The sequence below is a fragment of the Schistocerca americana genome, chromosome 11 (genome assembly GCF_021461395.2).
Source record: "Schistocerca americana isolate TAMUIC-IGC-003095 chromosome 11, iqSchAmer2.1, whole genome shotgun sequence".
NCBI lineage: Eukaryota > Metazoa > Arthropoda > Insecta > Orthoptera > Acrididae > Schistocerca > Schistocerca americana.
The window spans coordinates 177,316,830-177,337,755 of NC_060129.1; the positions used below are offsets into that span (position 1 = coordinate 177,316,830).

At 41.2% G+C, this 20,926-nt stretch overlaps 1 protein-coding gene across 1 annotated transcript in view; it reads right to left on the reverse strand.

Annotated features, from left to right (window-relative positions):
- Positions 1-20,926, reverse strand: part of LOC124553492 (protein PRRC2A-like) — a 1,723,518-nt gene that overhangs the window by 1,623,323 nt on the left and 79,269 nt on the right. The window contains exons 9-11 of the mRNA XM_047127347.1: positions 20,056-20,242; positions 6,943-7,256; positions 948-1,149 (exon numbers count right to left, since the gene is read on the reverse strand). Coding sequence (XP_046983303.1) covers positions 948-1,149; positions 6,943-7,256; positions 20,056-20,242 — 703 coding nt within the window. The remainder of the gene's footprint in view (positions 1-947; positions 1,150-6,942; positions 7,257-20,055; positions 20,243-20,926) is intronic.

Genomic DNA, 20,926 nt, shown 5'->3' on the forward strand with positions numbered 1-20,926 from the left:
ATTTTCGCAACCATTGGAAGGAAGGAAGATTAGGATTTAATATCCTGTTGATATCAAGGTCATTAGAGAACAAGCACAGGTGGTTTCAAGGATAGGTATGGAATATGGCAATGCGCTTTCAAAGGAACCATCCCAGTTTGCTTGCAGCAATTTAGGGAAATCACAGGAAACCTCAACCTGGATGGCCAGACGCAGAATTGAACTGTCATCCTCCCGAATGCGATTCCGGGGCAAATATTGGTTTCCCTATACAAAGATAAAGTGTAGTGCCCTTTTTATGAGCACTAAAGCTGTATTGTAGAACTTTCTACTTTTTAATTTGTATGGGTTTTCTTGGCTGTATACTATTGAGTCTTGGAACAAGCTTTAAACTGTCAGAGGGAAACATGAAATATTCTTTTCTTTTTTTCCTTGTGTTTTATACACGTTGAAAATAGTTTCCTACAAATAATTCTGGGTTGTCATATATACATATGGAGATACACAGTTGATAAAAACACAGGAAAGATAAAAGCTTTTCATAGTACTGATGTGTTACGTACATTCACAGGATAGAATGTTTAAAATGCAAATGCTGAAAACTTCCTGGCAAATCCAAATTGTGTGCTGCTTTCAAGCATTTGTTCACAGAACCTTGCCTTTTATGGCCAACTCTCTTATTGTTGAGCCCGGGTACCTGAGCCGGTAAACTCACTGCGATAGAAAGGCAAGGTCATGTGTTTGAGCCGTGACCCGGAAAACCCTACGAATCTACCAGGGAGTTTGAAATAAGTGCACCTTCTGTGGAAAACTGAAAACTCATTCACAATTTCTGAACTCGTGAACAGTGCCACTTTGGCACGTGGCTGCTCGATCTTTCAAACGAGTAGTTGTAATTGTCGGTAATGTTAATCCTACCATTTGCACTAGAAGCTACATCCGTACCACTCGTACGCGTGGGGCCTCACCTGCCGGTACGCCGACTGACTCGCAGCAGCCGACGGTTTGCCCGCCGGCCGGTACTCCGAGGCAGGCGGCGAGCCGCGGGCCGCGCGCTCCATCGCCTCCAGCTGCTGGCGCGTTGCCGGCAGGGACGACATGGGCGGCAGCGACTGGTAGCGTTTCTGCTGCCGCCGGCCGGCAAAGTCTGCAGCTGCGGGCACCTCGCCCCTGTAGAGAGAACAGAACCAGAGTCGTGAGCATTCCGACGGCAGTGACGCTCGTTCTGCCTGACAACAGAGTGTGCCACAGTGAGTAAGGTCACACTGATTTTAACTTATCAAAACTTTTTCAACCTTCGAAAAAGGTACCAGGTATAGAAGTTGTTGTTGTTGTTGTGGTCTGCAGTCCTGAGACTGGTTTGATGCAGCTCTCCATGCTACTCCATCCTGTGCAAGCTTCTTCATCTCCCAGTACCTACTGCAACCTACATCCTCCTGAATCTGCTCAGTCTATTCATCTCTCGGTCTCCCTCTACGATTTTTATCCTCCGCACTTCCCTCCAATACTAAATTTGTGATCCCTTGATGCCTCAGAATATGCCCTACCAACCGATCCCTTCTTCTAGTCAAGTTGTGCCACAAACTCCTCTTCTCCCCAATTCTATTCAGTATCTCCCCATTAGTTATGTGATCTACCCATCTAATCTTCAGCATTCTTCTGTAGCACCACATTTCAAAAGCTTCTATTCTCTTCCTGTCGAAACTACTTATCGACCACGTTTCACTTCCATACACGGCTACACTCCATACAAATACTTTCAGAAACGACTTCCTGACACTTAAATCTATACTCGAAGTTAACAAATTTCTCTTCTTCAGAAACGCTTTCCTTGCCATTGCCAGTCTACATTTTATATCCTCTCTACTTCAACCATCATCAGTTTTTTGCTCCCCAAATAGCAAAACTCCTTTACTACTTTAAGTCTCTCATTCCCTAATCTAATTCCCTAATCTAATTCCCTCAGCATCACCCAAGTTAACTCGACTACATTTCATTATCCTCATTTTGCTATTGTTGATGGTCATCTTATGTCCTCCTTTCAAGACACTGTCCATTCCGTTCAACATAGAAGTATGAAACCAAAATTTCCCTACAGATGATGCTAGCCATCAGTGTAAGGCCTGTAAGACCGCATCTGCAGCACCATCTGCTTACTGTAACAGCTGATGACAAATGTCAGCATCCAGTAACCAAAGTTCCATTCTTGGTATTTGTTTCAAACTTGTAAACTTCTCGTGTTTCATGTTTATGAACTATGATTTAGGGGCAGCATTGGTTTTCTGTATTCATTTGAAGAGAGCTGCTGCAGGAACCCATCAAATGTTTGACGAAGCTTTCGGTGAGCATGCACTTGGGAAAACACAGTGGTTCAAAAAATTCCATTTTGACGTGAGAAATGACGAGTGTGGGAAACCACCAAAAAAAGTTCGAACACAATGAATTGCAGACCTTATTAGATGAAGATGATTCTCAAACTCCACAGGACCTTCTGTTGAATGTGATGCAGAAAGCTCTTTCTCTTTGGTTGAAAGCTATGGGAAAGTTGCAGAAAGTGGGAAAATGGGCTCCGCATGAACTGAACGAAAGACAGCTGGCAAATATGAGGTGTGTTTTTTAAGTAAGCACCGTTTTGAAATTTAAAAAAGACGTGCTAAGATACCTCAATAATTTTATTTTTATATGAAAGCCTGTATGTACCTTAATCTACTTTTCTACATAATTTCTGTCAATATTGAGGCACTTGTCATAGTGTTGTACCAGTTTTTGAATACTCTCCTCATAGAAGTCTGCCGCCTGACTTGTTAACCACTGCATCACCATTGTTTTGACCTCGTCATCGTCTCGAAGACGCTGACCACCCAGGTGTTTCTTCAAGTGCAGGAACAGATGGTAGTCACTGGGCGCAAGATCGGGGATGATCTAGAGTTTCCCATGAAAAAGATGTGATGAGAACTTTGGTCTGATTTGCCACATGCGGACGGGCATTGTCTTGCAGCAAAACGATGCCCTTGCTCAACTTCCATGGATGGTTGCTTTGATTCTGGTGTGACGTAGGCCAGCCAAGTTTCATCACCCATAACAATTTGGCTTAAGAAATCATCACCATTGTTGCGGTACCGCTCAAGGAAAGTCAATACACTGTCTAAACGTTTGGTTTTGTGCAAATCTGTACCCAACGTGTGCACATATTTCGGTAACTCAAGTGCGTGGTCACAATGCCATACAAAACACTATGAGAAACATTAGGAAATCATCTCACAAGGAGGAAATCGTAAAGTGTCTGTTTCCTCTCACCTTATTGTCCACTTCCTGTACCAAACTTTCATTAACGACCGAAGGACGCTCACTCCGTTGTTCATCGTGCACTGTATTGCCTCAAGTGTTCCCATATTTCTATGGAATCCAAACTGATCTTCCCTGAGGTCAGCTTCTACCAGATTTCCATTTGTATGTAAAGAATTCATGTTAGTATTTTGCAGCCATGGCTTATTAAACTGACAGTTCAGTAATTTTCACATCTGTCAACACCTGCTTTCTTTGGGATTGGAATTATTATATTCCATCATTAAAACCATATTTATTAATGTACAAATCTAAAATTTTGCATGTGTAAAGCAAACAAACTGTATTTTAATGGAAAAATATAATAAAATATGCAGGATTAATATTTTGCCAGAAATCTGAATTTTTAATTTTTTTATTGTCTTTTTTATAAAAAGCCATAACGGAAATCCTAATCATGCAATTAATCTGAAAATTTTACTGTAGTGTCCTGAGAAGGTTATAGGACCACTGAACTACAGTTATCAATTTATGGTACAAAATGTGTCATTACCAGAGTTTTTAATTTTGCACATCCAAAATTAACTTTTTTTTCATATACAATCATCTAAAAATCAGAATGTACTTGAAGGATCTCGTATTTTTTAGTTCCAGGGAGACAGCAACACATTGCAAACAGTTCCTGAAATTTTCATAGCATTAGCACATATACTTTTTGAGAAAAGGCTTCTAATAAAGTAAAAAATGTAAAACACAGAAAATGAGTTTAAAAGATTTTCTTCTCCTACTTCTACATGTAACAAGCTTAGCTCAATTTTAAAATTTTCCATACTGATACTTCTCATCCTCCAGGTTTCTCTTCTCTCCTCTTCGAATCTGCCTGACCTGTATTTGCAGGTAAGACACTGAGCTGTTAGCTTTCTTGACCCTGCTCTCGTCAATGGCGTAAAATGCTTTTGTTGCAAACACATCAGGATCTATACCGACTCTCTTCAGCACTTCAGTTCTGCCATTATTTCTATTATTGTAACAAAAACTGCATCATAGACACCTATTTTGAGTACTTCAAGTCCACAGAATGCCCTTTTGAGCATCTAATCCAAATTAAATTATTGAGGCTTTCATTTGCGTTTTGTGTGTCTCCATGAAGACACTTCCTCAAGAAGTCAGGGTTTGCAAGAAACCTGAATGGGGGCTTAATTGCATTCACAATATGTTGTGGTAATGAGTATTTATGTGAATAAGTCTCATTTCTGCTGTTGAACTTACACCAAACGTCTTTCGGACACGGATTGTGCACTGGTGTTTGGTCAGTGGATAGTTTGTGGAAAAAAATTGCCCACACAGCACACGTAATTGCCTCTAAATTATCTGTGTTGTTCCTAATAGCTCTCCCATGAAATAACTCAAGAGAATCAATTTTTTTGTCGGTAAACCACTTGCCATGCATCCTCTGTTTCCCAAACACAGTTTTTCTACCACCCAATATGCATAAATCTTGACTTCCAATTAAAGGTTTGTGAATTCAACCTTCCACCTGCTAATATCTGTTAGTATTGTCAAAATGTAAATAAACCACATACAAAAAAATTTTCAGGCAAAGATATAGATGTCAGCCAGAGATATAGATGTCAGACAAAGATACTGAAAGAAAATAGCCTTCACACTGACAAAAATTCCGCTGAAGCAAGCAGTTTCCCAAATGTTGGAAAAGGTGGGAGTGGCTGCCAGTGCCGAGTTAATCAGTTTAACAATTTAAAGGTATTTCTAAAGCTGCTATCATGATAAAATTCCCACACAACATAGATTAAACCGTGCAGATCAAGAAAGTAATATATTTGAAAAATCGATTTTTTGGACCAAAATCCATTACACCCCCCTTAAGATTAAAGATCTGTTACTGCCTTGCAAGATGATATATCCATTGTTCAGACAACAAATAATCTTACTTGACAATGCAAACTATAGACCCAGCCATGGCTGAAGCTAATTTCACCATGTGGCTATGGTACATTCACACTTGTGTTCAAAGCAGCCCGCACTGTTACATTGCAATGTCAATATGGAAACTAACCATAGAAAACACCCTTCCATCACTGAATTTAACGGTGATGTAAAGAAGAAAATTTTCACGAGTGTTACAGTATTGCACGATAAACATGTGATTTTGAAAGAGGACATCGAGTTAACCAAAATTTCTTTAAATTTCTCTTAGCACTACGAACAATACATGTAGATAAACTGTCAATAACTCAGCAAGTTGCAGCAAATTTTGGAGGGGTAGATAACTCACAAATTCTTGTACAGCTACTGCAGCATTAGAGATCACCAAGAAATGAACATGAGTATTTGCTAATTAACCTTTTATGTTGGGAGCATGACCTGTGTCGAACATGAATGTTATTTATGTCTGTTATCCCGCTTCTGCAAGTGGTGACATCTGTACCATTTTTAATTATAAATATACTACCCCACCTGTATTATATGTACTGCATTTCATGTCATCCATCATTGCCTGTGATTATTCCTGTCCGACAATGTCTCTGTTCCTTAGCAATTGTCAGGCAGTGTAATATGAAAATTGCATCTGTGCTCCATAGCAAAAGACAAAGTCTCGGCGTGCTGGGCGACATAAAAAATGGGTGATGTTAAAGTGCACGTCATTTACGATGGCGGCCGAGTTTAGGTTCGTTCTGCGCATCTGACGTCACAAAACACAGTCAGCCAATGAACAGAGAACGACATTGAGAGAGGTTGACTGCAGTGCAGCGAGCATGGACGAGTGTCTTCAGTTTTAGAAATGTTCATTCATAAATAAAGTAATTGAACAACAGCAATGTCTTGATAGCAGACTTTCTTTTATAGAAAGTTTGTAAAAAGCATTCTTTATACCAGTTGCTTCATATTCTATTAATTAATTAAACCAAACAAGCAATAAGCCTCCTAATTCAGGTGATAGCAAGGAAAGGTGTTTGTATCATTCTCACTAACCGCTTTTTCACATATAAAGAACAGCAGTAATAGTTTATTTCCTATTGTACTTCAACGAAATAAGTAATTCACAGTCATACCAACAGTGTTTGTCGGTATTTTGCATCATATATTAAAGTCCTCCAGGAGAGCTGTTAAATGACGAACCGCATCACCATAATGGGTTAAGGTGTATGGCTGCTAAGCGAAAGGGTCTGAGTTCAAACCTTGTTCGGTGCTTAATTTCTTAATTTAAAAACAATATCGAAGGTCATTTATGCGGGGAAGGTATCAGTCAAGAATATGTGTAAAAATCAAATTTTTGGGCCAAATAGTTTTTGTGAAATCGAATGAGTGTGTCAAAGCAGTCGGAACACCGTGTGTCTGCACAGGCGAGCAGTGCAGTGATGAAAAAATCGCGCACATCGCGGAATGCGGGGAGCACGTCTCTGTAGCAGCGAAAGGGTTCATGCGGCCGTGGTGGCTTTACTTCATAAACTGCGCGCTCCCCCCTAAACGTAAGTTTGCGAACTGTACTATACTATGACGCTGCTTCTCTTGGCACGTACAACTGGCAACGCAGCAATCTCCTGCGTCTGGGCGGGCATGTGCGAACCGCCAAGATAAAAGAATTTAACTATAGCAGCAGAGCAGAGTGGAAAGCGTCCAGCCGATCCATACAGACGTACTGGGAGACCTGCCCCCTACCTGGAGTACTGCGTGGGCGTGAGGCTGCGGCGGATGCTGTCCAGCCGCTCCTCCAGCACGAGAGACGTGTCGGGGATGGTCCGCGCAGTGCTGTGCGAGCTGCCTCCGGCGGGGGCGGCCACCACGGGGGTGGGCACCGGGACGGGTGTGGGTGCGGGGGCAGTGCCGGCACCGCTGCTGCTGCGGCTGGAGGTCCGGTGGGGCGGCACGGGGGGCAGCGGCTTGTTGCGGTAGTCCGCCCCCGCGTTGAGCAGGTTCTGCTGCGTCGCTGTCGGCGTCGGCTTCTTCGGCTCGGAGAGGAACGCCGTCTCCACCTGTGCAGAAGAAAGCAGTGTTTTCTCATTTTTGTGCTCCCCAGGATCCTCCTCCCTTGAGGAGGTTGTAGTGTAACTGCCAATATCAACTAACAATGTAAACCACTACACGCAAAGCTAATGTACAATGCGATACACACATATATTTCATATTTTTAAGACAGCTCATCACCCTTTGCTCTCTTGGTGTTGCATGATGATGACTATTTTTAGAGAATTGTATTTCATTTTCAACTTTACTAAATGGCTAAACTAATGATGACAAACAATAAAACACCAACAAAGGGCAGTGCAATGTTCAGATCACTTAAACCTTATTAATTTCCTCAAAAAAATGACACTTTTGTGAGAAACTGTACATGATGCTAGAAGTTTGAAATGATGTGGATGAATATTACAGTACTCCATAAGTGAAGTAATTATTGAAGTAGTGAAAGATGGCCATGGAAATGCTTGTAATTTATAAGTGGAGTAATTATTGAAGTAGTGAAAGATGGCCATGGAAATGCTTGTAATTTATAAAAATAAAGTAAATGTTAATGAAATATCGTGATTGTAATTTTGTTTATCAAAAATGTCATGCAACCTATCACAAGGTACCTATTATGAAATAATATACACACTATCAATCTAATTGTAATTGAGATCACAACAAAAAATGAAAATGGGTAAGTTGGCAAAAAGTTATAAATGATAGTTGGGCTGGGACCATTGTGGCGATTTGATACTTTTTTGTCTAGTACAATAAACATAAAACTGTGACTATACTGTGCCACTGTATTTCTGTTTTGGGACCTGAGACCAGCTAAATTATTCACAGTAACCAAAGCACTTGAGTCATAGAATCCAACAGTACTATTCCCAATGATAAGAGGTAGTGAAATTACTAATGTATTTGCAATAAAAGTCACCTCACTGGTAAATTTGTTTACAAAAGTAATTAATTTTCTATATGACATGATAGAATAATAATATGTTACAATTTAACAATGTAAGGAAAAGGTAGATTGGTACTTACTGTGAAGAAAACAGGGTAAGTTGCAGACAGGCACATTAAAAGACAGTTACACATTAGCTTTGGCCACAGTCTTCATGAGAAAAAGAAAAGCACCACACCCCCCCCCCCCCCCCCAAACACACACACAAGCAAGCACCCTTCACACAGACATGACCACAATCTCTGGTAGCTTGGAGCGTAAGTGTCTTTTAGTTTTACCTGTCTGCGAATTAACCTGTCTTCCTCATGGTAAGTAGCAATCTGGCTTTTCCTTACATTGTTCATATTCCTACCAGCAGTTCTCACTGTTTTACATTAAAAGTTTGCATGTTGTAATGTTTTCAAGGATATGTTACATTGTTCCATTTGGTATCAGTCTCTTCATTGCTGGATCAGTTAATTCATTTTGTGTATTTTATGAAGGAGCAATAATATGTTTGCAGGTTATAATGTTCTTAGGGGTATGACACATTGTTCTGTTTGGTATCAGCCTCTTCATTTGTCGTATCATTTAATTCATGTTATATTTTCCTGACATGAAGTTGACTTTGTGACCATACAACAATCAGGCATGATAAACACGCCATAAAAGCAGACACTTATGACAACAAAGAAGAGTATAATCAACTGAGCCTTGGTATAATGTACGAGGTGTGTTTTTTAAGCAAGTACCATTTTGAAATTAAAAAAAGACATGCTAAGATATCTCAATAATCTGACAAAGCTAAATCTGGTGAATAGGGTGCATGTGGTAGCAATTCAAACTTTAATTCATTAAATTTGGCCATTACAATAACTGACTTGTGGGCTGGTGCAATGTTCTGAAAAGCAACACTTTCTTCTTGGCTTGGCCAAATGCAGCTGTTCTCCCTTGATTTCTTCGCCGAAATGTTGCCGTAAGTTTCCATAATATTTGCCTTTGATAGTTTTTCATTTTTCAAGGTAGTCAATGAAAATTATCCCATGGGCATCCCAAAAAACCAACACCATGACCTTGCCTGCAGATGATACGGTCTTCGGCTTCTTTGGAGTCGGTTCTCCAATTTGTGTCCATTTATCTGGTTGTTCTTTTGTCTCAGGGGTGATGTGGTTGACGCATGTTTCATCCACGGTTATGAAATGACACAAAAAAAAAATCTGCTTTGTTGCTGCAAAACTTTGCTAAAGACTCAATTCAAACATCTTCATGACATTGTTTTTGCTCGAGTGTTAGCAAACGCGGCACAAACCTTGCACACAGTTTTGTCATGTTCAAATTTTCAGATAATATGCGATGTACCACACTTTTTGAAATGCCTACTATGTCTGCTAGCTCATGCCCTTTCAGTCGGTGATCATCCAGTACCGCTTTGTGGATTTTCTTCACCATTTCTGGAGCCGTCACCTCATTTGGTCGACCACTGCGATGCTCGTCTCGGCAGCTCGCACAGCCTCATTTAAACTAAGCTACTCAATATTTTACTCAATATTTACTCAATATTTTACTCTCCCAAAGCAGAATCTAGCTCAGCTTTAATATTGGTTACGCTGAGGCCTTTCAAAAAAAAATATTGTATCATATAACGATGATCAATATTCTCCATTTTCACAAGTTCACTCACAACATTCACTACTGATGGCTGCCAAACAAATACTAATCAATGTGCATCTTCAGACTTGAAACATATGCTTCATAGATCGTATACTTTCTAATCCAGAGATATTTCTCAACAACGACTGCCATCTCTCAGTCAGGTCAGGGACTTATGGGACCACCCTCGTACATGGCGTTTCACAATTCCTATTAAAAGCAGAGAAGTTACCATAGGAATGGAATGTTGCAATAATCCTTCCAATAGACACAAAGGAGATAGACTGGATCCAAATAATTATAGGGGTACATCCCTGCTGGATATTACTTATAAAATTTTTTCCAAGGTTCTGTATTTCAGAATTCACGAACAGCTTGATGGTGAACTAGGCGAATATCAAGGAGGCTTTCATCCAGGAGGAAGCTGTCCTGATCAAATTATTAGTCTCAAATGGATAATGAAACATCAAAGGGTCAGGGATAAGAAACTAGTGATCAGGTTTGTCGATTTTAAAAAGCCTACGATAGGACCCATTGGTAATCTCTACTGTCAATTTTTAAAGAATTTGGTTTACATCAGAAACTTTTAACCTCGTTGCAGTCACCCTTCGAAATACTAAAGCTAGAGTAAGGTTCAGAAATGAATTCTCTAAACCTTTTGAGATTCATACTGGCCTTCGACAAGTCTCCATTATTGTTCAATTGTGTGCTGGAGAAAATCATGCGTGAATGGAACAAGATATCCCCAACGTCTGTTAAGATTGGAAGAAAGATTCGACTTAACTGCCTTGCATTCGCAGACGATTTGGTGCTGTTGGCAAACAATATTGATGAAGCAAAGGTTCAGATAGAACAACTAGAACGATTAGCGGCAAAGGTCGGATTGCAAATTTCGTTTGAGAAAACAGAAACGATGCCCAGCTTCCAAAGTTGACACATTCCATATCATACTCCATAATGATCAAAAAATTAAGGTAGTAAAAAAGCTTAAATATCTTGGTGAGATTATTACCTGGAATGTTAATGAAAGAGCATCAATAGATAGTAGAACATTAAAACTTCAGCAAGCGCAGAGAACCACGTGGCCAACCTACAAAAACAATCTCTCTCAATAAATGCTAAATTTCGACATTACTCCTCCGTCGTTCAACTGGAAGCAACGTATGCAAGTGAAACACTATTCAGACTAAATACTCAAGCAATGACTGACAAATTGCAGAAAGTTGATAGAAGAATACTCTGAACAATCATCAGTAAGAAACGTCAAGTTAATGGGCAGTGGAGACTTTTGCCCAATTCAGAAGTGCGTAAAGTAAGTGAATCCATTATTGATACAATGCAGAAAAGAAGGATTGTATTTTTCGGCCACATATCTCGCCTACCAAATACTAGAATCCTGAAGCAGCTTTTTGACTACTTCTGGAACAGTAAAACCAAAAACATCTGGTTTGAAGAAGTACAAAGTGATCTGGATGAACTGAACATCATCACACACCAAATTCAACAAAGAGAAGAGAAAATACTTCTGAAGAACAAATACACACGGCTGGCATTCAAACCATCAGAAGGGAAGAAGTATATCATATCTCCAGAAGAACGAGCAGCCAGATCAGAGCGAATGAAGAAGTTTTGGGAAACGAAGAAATTGCTGACTGCTAAGACTTAAACTTAATTATTGTAGACTCTGTTGTTGCTCCAATGTGGGCATAAACTATGTAAATAAATAAATAAATAAATAAAGGCTTCCAGAGGTTTTAAAAGTGGGTTACTAAATAAACTTTTCATTCTACATCTACATCTACATGATTACTATGTAATTCACATTTAAGTGCTTGGCAGAGGGTTCATCGAACCATACTCTCTCTCTACCATTCCACTCCCGAACAGCACGCAAGGAAAACGAACACCTAAACCTTTCTGTTCGAGCTCTGATTTCTCTTATTTTATTTTGATGATCATTCCTACCTATGTAGGTTGGGCTCAACAAAAATATTTTCGCATTCGGAAGAGAAAGTTGGTGACTGAAATTTCATAAATAGATCTCGCTGTGACGAAAAACGTCTTTGCTTTAATGACTTCCGTCCCAACTCGCGTATCATATCTGCCACAATCTCTTCCCTATTGATAATACAAAACGAGCTGCCATTTTTTGCACCCTTTCGATGTCCTCCGTCAATCCCACCTGGTAAGGATCCCACACCGCGCAGCAATATTCTAACAGAGGACGAACGAGTGTAGTGTAAGCTGTCTCTTTAGTGGACTTGTTGCTTCTTCGAAGTGTCCTGCCAATGAAACGCAACCTTTGGCTCGCCTTCCCCACAATATTATCTATGTGGTCTTTCCAACTGAAGTTGTTCGTAATTTTAACACCCAGGTACTTGGTTGAAATGACTGCCTTGAGAATTGTACTATTTATCAAGTAATCGAATTCCAACTGATTTCTTTTGGAACTCGTGTGGGTCACCTCACACTTTTTGTCATTTAGCGTCAACTGCCACCTGCCACACCATACAGCAATCTTTTCTAAATCGCTTTGCAACTGATACTGGTCTTCGGATGACCTTACTAGGCGGTAAATTACAGCATCATCTGCGAACAACCTAAGAGAACTGCTCATATTGTCACCCAGGTCATTTATATAGATCAGGAACAGCAGAGGTCCCAGGACGCTTCCCTGGGGAACACCCGATATCACTTCAGTTTTACTCGATGATTTGCCGTCTATTACTACTAACTGCGACCTTCCTGACAGGAAATCACGAATCCAGTCGCACAACTGAGACGATACCCCACAGGCCCGCAGCTCGATTAGAAGTCGCTTGTGAGGAATGGTGTCAAAAGCTTTCCGGAAATCTAGAAATACGGAATCAACCTGAGATCCCCTGTCGATAGCGGCCATTACTTCGTGCGAATAAAGAGCTAGCTGCGTTGCACAAGAACGATGTTTTCTGAAACCGTACTGATTACGTATCAATAGATCATTCCCTTCGAGGTGATTCGTAATGTTTGAATACATTATATGCTCCAAAACCCTACTGCAAACCGACGTCAATAATATAGGTCTGTAGTTCGATGGATTACTCCTACTACCCTTCTTAAACGCTGGTGCGACCTGCGCAATTTTCCAATCTGTAGGTACAGATCTATCGGTGAGCGAGCGGTTGTATATGATTGCTAAGTAGGGAGCTATTGTATCAGCATAATCTGAAAGGGACCTAATTGGTATACAATCTGGTCCTGAAGACTTGCCCGTATCAAGCGATTTGAGTTGCTTCTCAACCTCTAAGGTATCTACTTCTAAGAAACTCATGCTAGCAGCTGTTCGTGTTTAAAAATTCTGGAATATTCCATTTGTCTTCCGTCCCAGAATTCCACCACCTAGTGTAAGGTAACATTGAAGATTTGCTTCTTTTTCAAATCTTGCACTTCACAGTTCACGCACAATGGAGACAGTAAGCTCTGACCTTTGTGTTTCAGAGGTGCCGCTCCATGTAGTGACCCTGCTGTTCATTACACAATGTTCATATATGACACATGCTTTCACACACACAGTCCACAAGCATTGTTGCACACCTCTGGAGCACCACAGCCATCACTCCCAGTTACGACTGAACCAGTTTCTCGTAGCCATTGTTGTAGTTGTGCGAAAGTGGCACACTGATGTCATAATTACAAAGGGCGTTCAAAAAGTTTTGCACTGTCATCTCTATTTTTTTTTACTTTCTGCAGGAGAAGAATGAAATTTTTTGTGAACATACTTGGAACATTTAGCTATAAATTGGTATATAAAAATATTTTCTTTATATCTAAAAACAAAGATTCTGTAACTTACGAAACGAAAGCGTTGGTACGTTGATAGAGACAATAACAAACACAAACACACACACAAATTTCAAGCTTTCGCAACCCACGGTTGCATCATCAGGAAAGAAGGAAGGAGAGGGAAAGATGGAAGGATGTGGGTTTTAAGGGAGAGGGTAAGGAGGCATTCCAATCCCGGGAGCGGAAAGACTTACCTTTTAGGGGGGAAAAAGGACAGGTATACACTATACACACACTCTCTCCCTCTCTCTCTCTCTCTCTCTCTCTCTCTCTCTCTCTCTCTTACACACACACACACACACACACACACACACACACACATCCATCCGCACATATACAGACACAAGCAGACATTTGTAAAGGCAAAGAGTTTGGGCAGAGATGTCAGTCGATGCGGAAGTACAGAGGCAAAGATGTTGTTGAATGACAGGTGAGGTATGAGCGGCGGCAACTTGAAATTACCGAAGGTTGAGGCCTGGTGGGTAACAGGAAGAGAGGATATACTGGAGGGCAAGTTCCCATCTCCGGAGTTCTGACAGGTTGGTGTTAGTGGGAAGTATCCATATAACCCGGACAGTGTAACACTGTGCCAAGATGTGCTAGCCGTGCACCAAGGCATGTTTAGCCACGGGATGATCCTCATTACCAACAAACACTGTCTGCCTTTGTCCATTCATGTGAATGGACAGTTTGTTGCTGGTCATTCCCACATAGAAGGCTTCACAGTGTAGGCAGGTCAGTTGGTAAATCACGTGGGTGCTTTCACACGTGGCTCTGCCTTTGATCGTGTACACCTTCCGGGTTACAGGACTGGAGTAGGTGGTGGTGGGAGGGTGCACGGGACAGGTTTTACACCGGGGGCGGTTACAAGGGTAGGAGCCAGAGGGTAGGGAAGGTGGTTTGGGTATTTCATAGGGATGAACCGAGATGTTACGAAGGTTTGGTGGGCAGCGGAAAGACACTCTTGGTGGACTGGGGAGGATTTCATGAAGGATGGATCTCATTTCAGGACAGTATTTGAGGGACCCTCCCAATTTTTCCCTCTCTATCTATATTATTCCGTGGTTTATTAAGTTTTCAAATTTATACTGACTTTTTGATCACCCAGTATATTTAAGTATTGATTTAGTATAGCTGTTCTGTATGTCAGCAATACAGCAGAGTGCCAAGAACAGAAAGAAAAACGATGCACGTCCATGCTTGATGATAACCAATTTGCTAACAATGGTAACTGCATGTAAGTTACACAATAAAAGATGTCTGATGGGTACACTGTTTGGGTCCGTCACATATCTGATCGGTTGATAGGACACATCCTGAGGCATTGAGACATTGTCAGTTTTGTAAGAGAGGAAAGTGTGGGCAGTAAAAATTGTAGAGGACACCACAGGCTGATTACAGTGAGCAGATTCATGTGGTTGTAGGCAGAAGTAATTAGGCAGAGGGGAACAGGACTGCACGGGGTAGAGGAACGTGGAGAGCTGCGTCAAACCAGTCTTCGGACTCAAGACCTCAACAACAATGACAACATCTGTCCTACAGTTCTGCTAATCACCATCAACTCCTTCACATAAATATTTGCAAGGTTATTGTTTAAGTGTCAGTCATCATCGTCATCGTCAGACGCTAAAGCAACACCTTGTTGCTGCAGCCATCTTCATCCGTCCCTCGCTATCTGTACCGTGCAGTTGCAGTTCCTGCAGTTCGTTCCACTGATAACACTTTTGTAATATGCATCTTCTGAGTGTATCTCTTTATTTTTTCCCCAGAACCTTCGAATCTGAATTGTTCCTTAGGAAGCTGTTATGTAGAATTAGGTGCCCAATTAATTTAGTTTATCCGCAGCTATGTACATACTCTGCAAGCTACCGTAAGGTGTGTGAAAGTGAGTACCTTTTACCACTACAAGTCACGCACTTTCCAGTTCCAATCACAAATAGAGTGAGAGAAAAATAACTGTATATATGCTCCATACCAGCCCTAATATCTCTTACCTTATCTTTATGATCCTTACGTCAAATACACTGAAGCTTCAAAGAAACCGGTACAGGCAAGCATATTCAAATACAGAGATATGTTAAAAGGCAGAATACGGCACTGTGGCCAGCAGTGACTATATAAGACAACAAGTGTCTGGCGCAATTGTTAGATCGTTCCTTCTGCTACAAAGGCAGGTTATCAAGATTTTAGTGAGTTTGACCGTGGTGTTATAGTCGGTGCACGAGGAATGGGATACGGCATCTCCGAGGTAGTGACGAAGTGCGGACTTTCCCGTACGACCATTTCACAAGTGGACCGTGAATATCAGGAATCCAGTAAAACATCAAATCTGTGACATCACTGCAACTGTAAAAAGATCTTGCAAGAATGGAACCAACGACAACTGAAGAGAATTGTTCAGTGTGACAGAAATGCAATCCTTCCACGAATTGCTGCAGATTTCAGGGCTGGGCCATCAACAAGTGTCAATGTGTGAATCATTCAGCAAAACATCATCGATATGGGCTTTCGGAGCCAAAGGCCCACTCGTGTGCCCTCAATAACTGCACAACACACAGCTTTACGCCTCGCCTGGGCTCGTCAACACTGACATTGGACTGTTGATGGCTGGAAACATGTTGCCTGGTTGGACGAGTCTTGTTACAAATTGTATCGAGTGCATGGACATGCACTGCTATGGAGACAACCTCACGAATCTATGGAGCCTGCGTGTCAGCAGGGGACTGTTCAAGCTGGTGGAGGCTCTGTACTGGTGTGGGGCATGGGCAGTTGGAGTGATATGGGACCCCTGATACATCTTGATATGACTCTGACAAGTGGCACATACGAGGGTAATCCCAAAAGTAAGGTCTCCTGTTGTTTATAGGTTCATAGACCTGTTTATTTCTACAATGGTTTATATCAGTTTACAGCTTGAACATTTAGCTATTTTTTTATATAATCATTATTTCTGTCAATGCTTTTTGTAGACGCTGTGGCAGTTTTTGTATGCCCATGTGATACCAGATCGCTGCCATGCTGTTCAGAAAGTTATGACCCTCTTCTTCCACCTCGTCGTCAGAGATGAATCGCTTTGTGGCCAAATGTTGTTTTGACATAGGGAACAGGCGATAGTCAATGGGCACCAAGCCAGGATTATAGGGTGGGTGGGTGATCGTGTTCCACTGAAACTGTTGCAGCAGAGCAACGGTTTGCCGAGCGACGTGTGAGCGAGTGTTGTCATGGAGAATGTGTACAGCCTCCGCTCAACATTCCTCTTCTCCGGTTCTCAATTGCCCATTTGAGATTTTTCAAAGTCTCACAGTACTTGTCAGTGTTAACTGTGGTCCCAGTGATTCAGCTCCAACGACGAGGTGAAAGAAGAGGTTCATAACTTTCTGAACAGCATGGCGGCAAGCTGGTATGACGTGGGCATACATAAACTGCCACAGCGTCTACAAAAATGCATTGACAGAAATGGTGATTATGTCGACAAATAGCTAAATGTTCTAGCTGTAAACTGATGTAAACCATTGTAGAAATAAACTGGTCTATGTACTTATAAAAAAATAGGAGACCTTACTTTTGGGATTACCCTCGTACATAAGCATCCTGTCTGATCACTTGCATTCATTCATGTCCATTGTGCTTTCCGATGGACTTCGGCAATTCCAGCAGGACAATGGGACACCTCACACATCCAAAATTGCTACAGAGTGGCTCCAGGAACACTCTTGCATGCTCGAAGGGGCCCTACATGATATTAATCAGGTGTACCAGTTACCAGTTTCTTTGGCTCTTCAGTGTATATAATGGCAGCAATAGAATCATTCTGGGGTCAGCTTCAGATGCTGGTTCTCTAAATTTTCCCAATAATGTTCCTTGAAAAACACAACACGTTCCCTCCAGGAATCCCCATTTCAGTTCACCAAGCACCTCTGTAACACTTGCGTGGTGTTCAAAACTACTGGTAACCAATACAGCAGCACACCTCTGAATTGCTTCAATGTCTTTCTTTAACCTGGCATAGCAGGTATCCCAAGCACTCATGCAGTACTCGAATACATTACAGTACAAGAATACATTGCAGATGAACCACACTTTCTTAAAGTTCTCCCAATGAACAAAGTTGACAATTCACCTCCCCTACTACAATCCTAACATGCTCCTTCCATTTCATATCGCTTTTGCAACATTACGCCTAGATGTTTAATTGACATGACTGTCCAGCAATGATGTATTTGAACATTATGGGTTTGTTTTGTTATCTGTATCGTATTAATCAATCTCCTTTCTCTATAAATTTCTTTTAATCATCAGCTTTCCTTTTACTCCAGGGTGTTTTTGTGGCCCTTCCTCGCATCCACACCTCTATTGCATATAATCTCTTTCTTTTCTTGTTTCCCTACAGTCCACCCTCTACAATCTTATCTTAAAATGCTCCAAATAAATGTCTAAGAATTTCTTTGGTCTTTCTACATTAATTGTTTGTTTGGTGACAAATTACTCTCATTTCTGAATGCTTGTTTAGTCTGCAATTCTTCTTTTAATATCCATTACACTACTGTTGTCATTTGTTACTGCACTTCCCAAGTGCCAAAATCCATTTACTTGCATTATCATTTTATTTCCTATATTACTGTTTGCCCTTATTTGTCTGTTTGATTTATCTGTCAACATTGCTTTAGTCTTGATGGTGTTTATTTTTCATTTTGTGGCTGTCCAAGGCAAAATTGAGACAATTTTTTAAATATATAGTTCATGTACTTTCCACAACCTGCAAATACTACTGTTAATGAGTAAATAAAATACAATGCATTTTTATCATTAATTTTGATGCCTTTGGTGCTGCATTTAATTCTTTGCACTACACTTCATGCAAAAATGTTAAATAAATAACAAGAGAGAGAGAGAGAGAGAGAGAGAGAGAGAGAGAGAGAGAGAGAAAGGACAGCCTTGTGGTACACCTCTCCTTATCCACAACTCTTCATGCCATTGATATCTATTTCTGTACTCCAGTTTTTGTAGATCGTAATTTGTGAAAATTATACAAGGTGTACAACTTTGCTTCTTACACGTGTATCATTCAAAGTATTTTGCATCGCTGGTCACTACTGTCTCCCATCTTTCGGGCAGCGTACGAATCCTGCATCGAAAAAATTGTTCATCTTTTGAAGCGATCCACAAATCGATCCAATTTGTGATTTCTTCACGAGATCGGAAGTGTTGGTCAGCCAGGCCATGCGCCATTGATCTAAACAGGTGATAATCAGAGGGAGCAATGTCTGGAGAATACAGCAGGTGAGGTAGGACTTCCCATTTTAACGTTCCCAAGTACATTTTGACCTCTTTTGCAGTGTGAGGTCGAGCGTTGTCGTGCTGCAAAATCACTTTATCGTTCCTCTCGCTGTATTGTAGCCATTTGTCTTTTAATGCTCTGCTCAAATGCATTAATTGCATTTGATAACGAGCACCTGTGATTGTTTCACTTGGTTTTAACACCTCATAGTACACGACGCCGAGCTGGTCCCACCAAATGCAGAGCACAATCTTGGAGCCGTGAATATTCGGTTTGGGCGTCGACGTGGATTCGTGGCCGGGATATCCCCATGATTTTTTGCATTTAGGGTTATCGTAATGAACCCATTTTTCATCCCCGGTCACAATGCGATGCAGAAATCCCTTCCATTTTTGCCTCTCAAGCTAATGTTCACAAACACACAAACGCCGGTCAACGTCTCTTGGTTTCAGCTCAAACATGACTCAAGTTCCTTCTTTCTGAATTGTGTCCATAGCCTTGAGACGTTTTGAAATGGCTTGCTGTGTCATTCCCACTAATCGTACGAATTCTTCTAAAGTTTGATGCAAATCTTCACTCAGCAATGTCTGCAATTCTGCATCATCGAAAACTCTCCCTTCCACGACAATGCCAGTCTACGAGGTTAAAATAACCATTCTTGAAGCGTTGAAACCACTCACAACATGTATTTTCACTAATAGTGTCCTCACCATACGTACTTGAGAACATCTGATGAAACTCAGCCGCTGGTTTCGTCATATTGAAACAAAACAGTAACACCTCCTGCAAATGACGGGAATTAGGCTCCTAAACTGACATTTTCAATCGAGAACAACTTTATGATGCAGACACAAATTGGCTAATTTTTGAATGAGGTTATGTTGACCAAGGTCCAAGCTAAATGCCTGGCATCTGCGAACTGTTTCTTTCGACCACGACTTACCGTTGTCGCCACCTGAGGGCAAACGGCGAAAGCAAAGTTGTACACCTTATAGTGTAGTCAATAGAGTGGTTGAAATGAAGGAAGGATGGGAGGAAAAAGAAAGGCAACAGACTTCTAAAGATGTGAAGAGGATGGTGGGACTGTACAGAGAACAGCCACAGAAAGCACTGCTGTGGCGTTCCAACTCACCAGTGGAGCATTTGAGGTGGGGTGGACTTTCCTTTTGGCATCGTGTGTGGCGGCTGCGGGCTGCGGCGTGGACTTCTTCTGCGCCAGCAACGGCTGCCTCTGCGCGGCGTCCTCCTGTGCATTCGGCTGCTGCTGCTGCTGCTGCTGCTTCTTGGACTTGTACGGTTTCAGCAGGAGTGGGGAGGACCTGAAAGTGAGAAACTTCGATTCATTTCAGCAATAAATGAGTACAGTGCAGAGGGCGGAACCAAAAGCTACGGAAATGACACCGTCACTTCCCTGACAGTGTACTGCAGACGCTGTTGCCATCATTTTTCATGCAGCACATTCTGTGGCAAAATGTCACGTCAGTTTTTTAAAAAGTAATTAGAAGAGGGCACAAATCAATCCACTCAGCTCCAGAGACATGCAGCCTAAAGTAGGTTCACAGAGCTCTATGAAGGCAAATGGTATATACCGATCATCAACACAGCTCCTAAACGAGGGTGGCAACTTCATTTTATCGAAATGCTTTGCTACGATTTCCAGGTTTACCCAGCCTGAAATTCCAAATTTCCCTAAACCCATTTTTGTTGTATGTGAGACCAAGTTTACTTGACTTGAGTTGTCACTTACTAGTGGTTATTCAAAGTTCAGCTAGGATTTACAGTTTTATCAACAGTTCTGTGAGTCATGAGCTAGCCTTCATTGCTCCTGGGAATCACCTCTTTACTGGTTAATTACTATAATGAAGCAAAAAGAGAAACAAGCCACTGTTAATAATGCCATTTATTTGTAACAAATATCTCTGGTACTAGTTTTGGACAGAATGATACATCATCAGATGGCTGTTCACATTAATTATTACATATATCTTACGCTGTACGTGCAA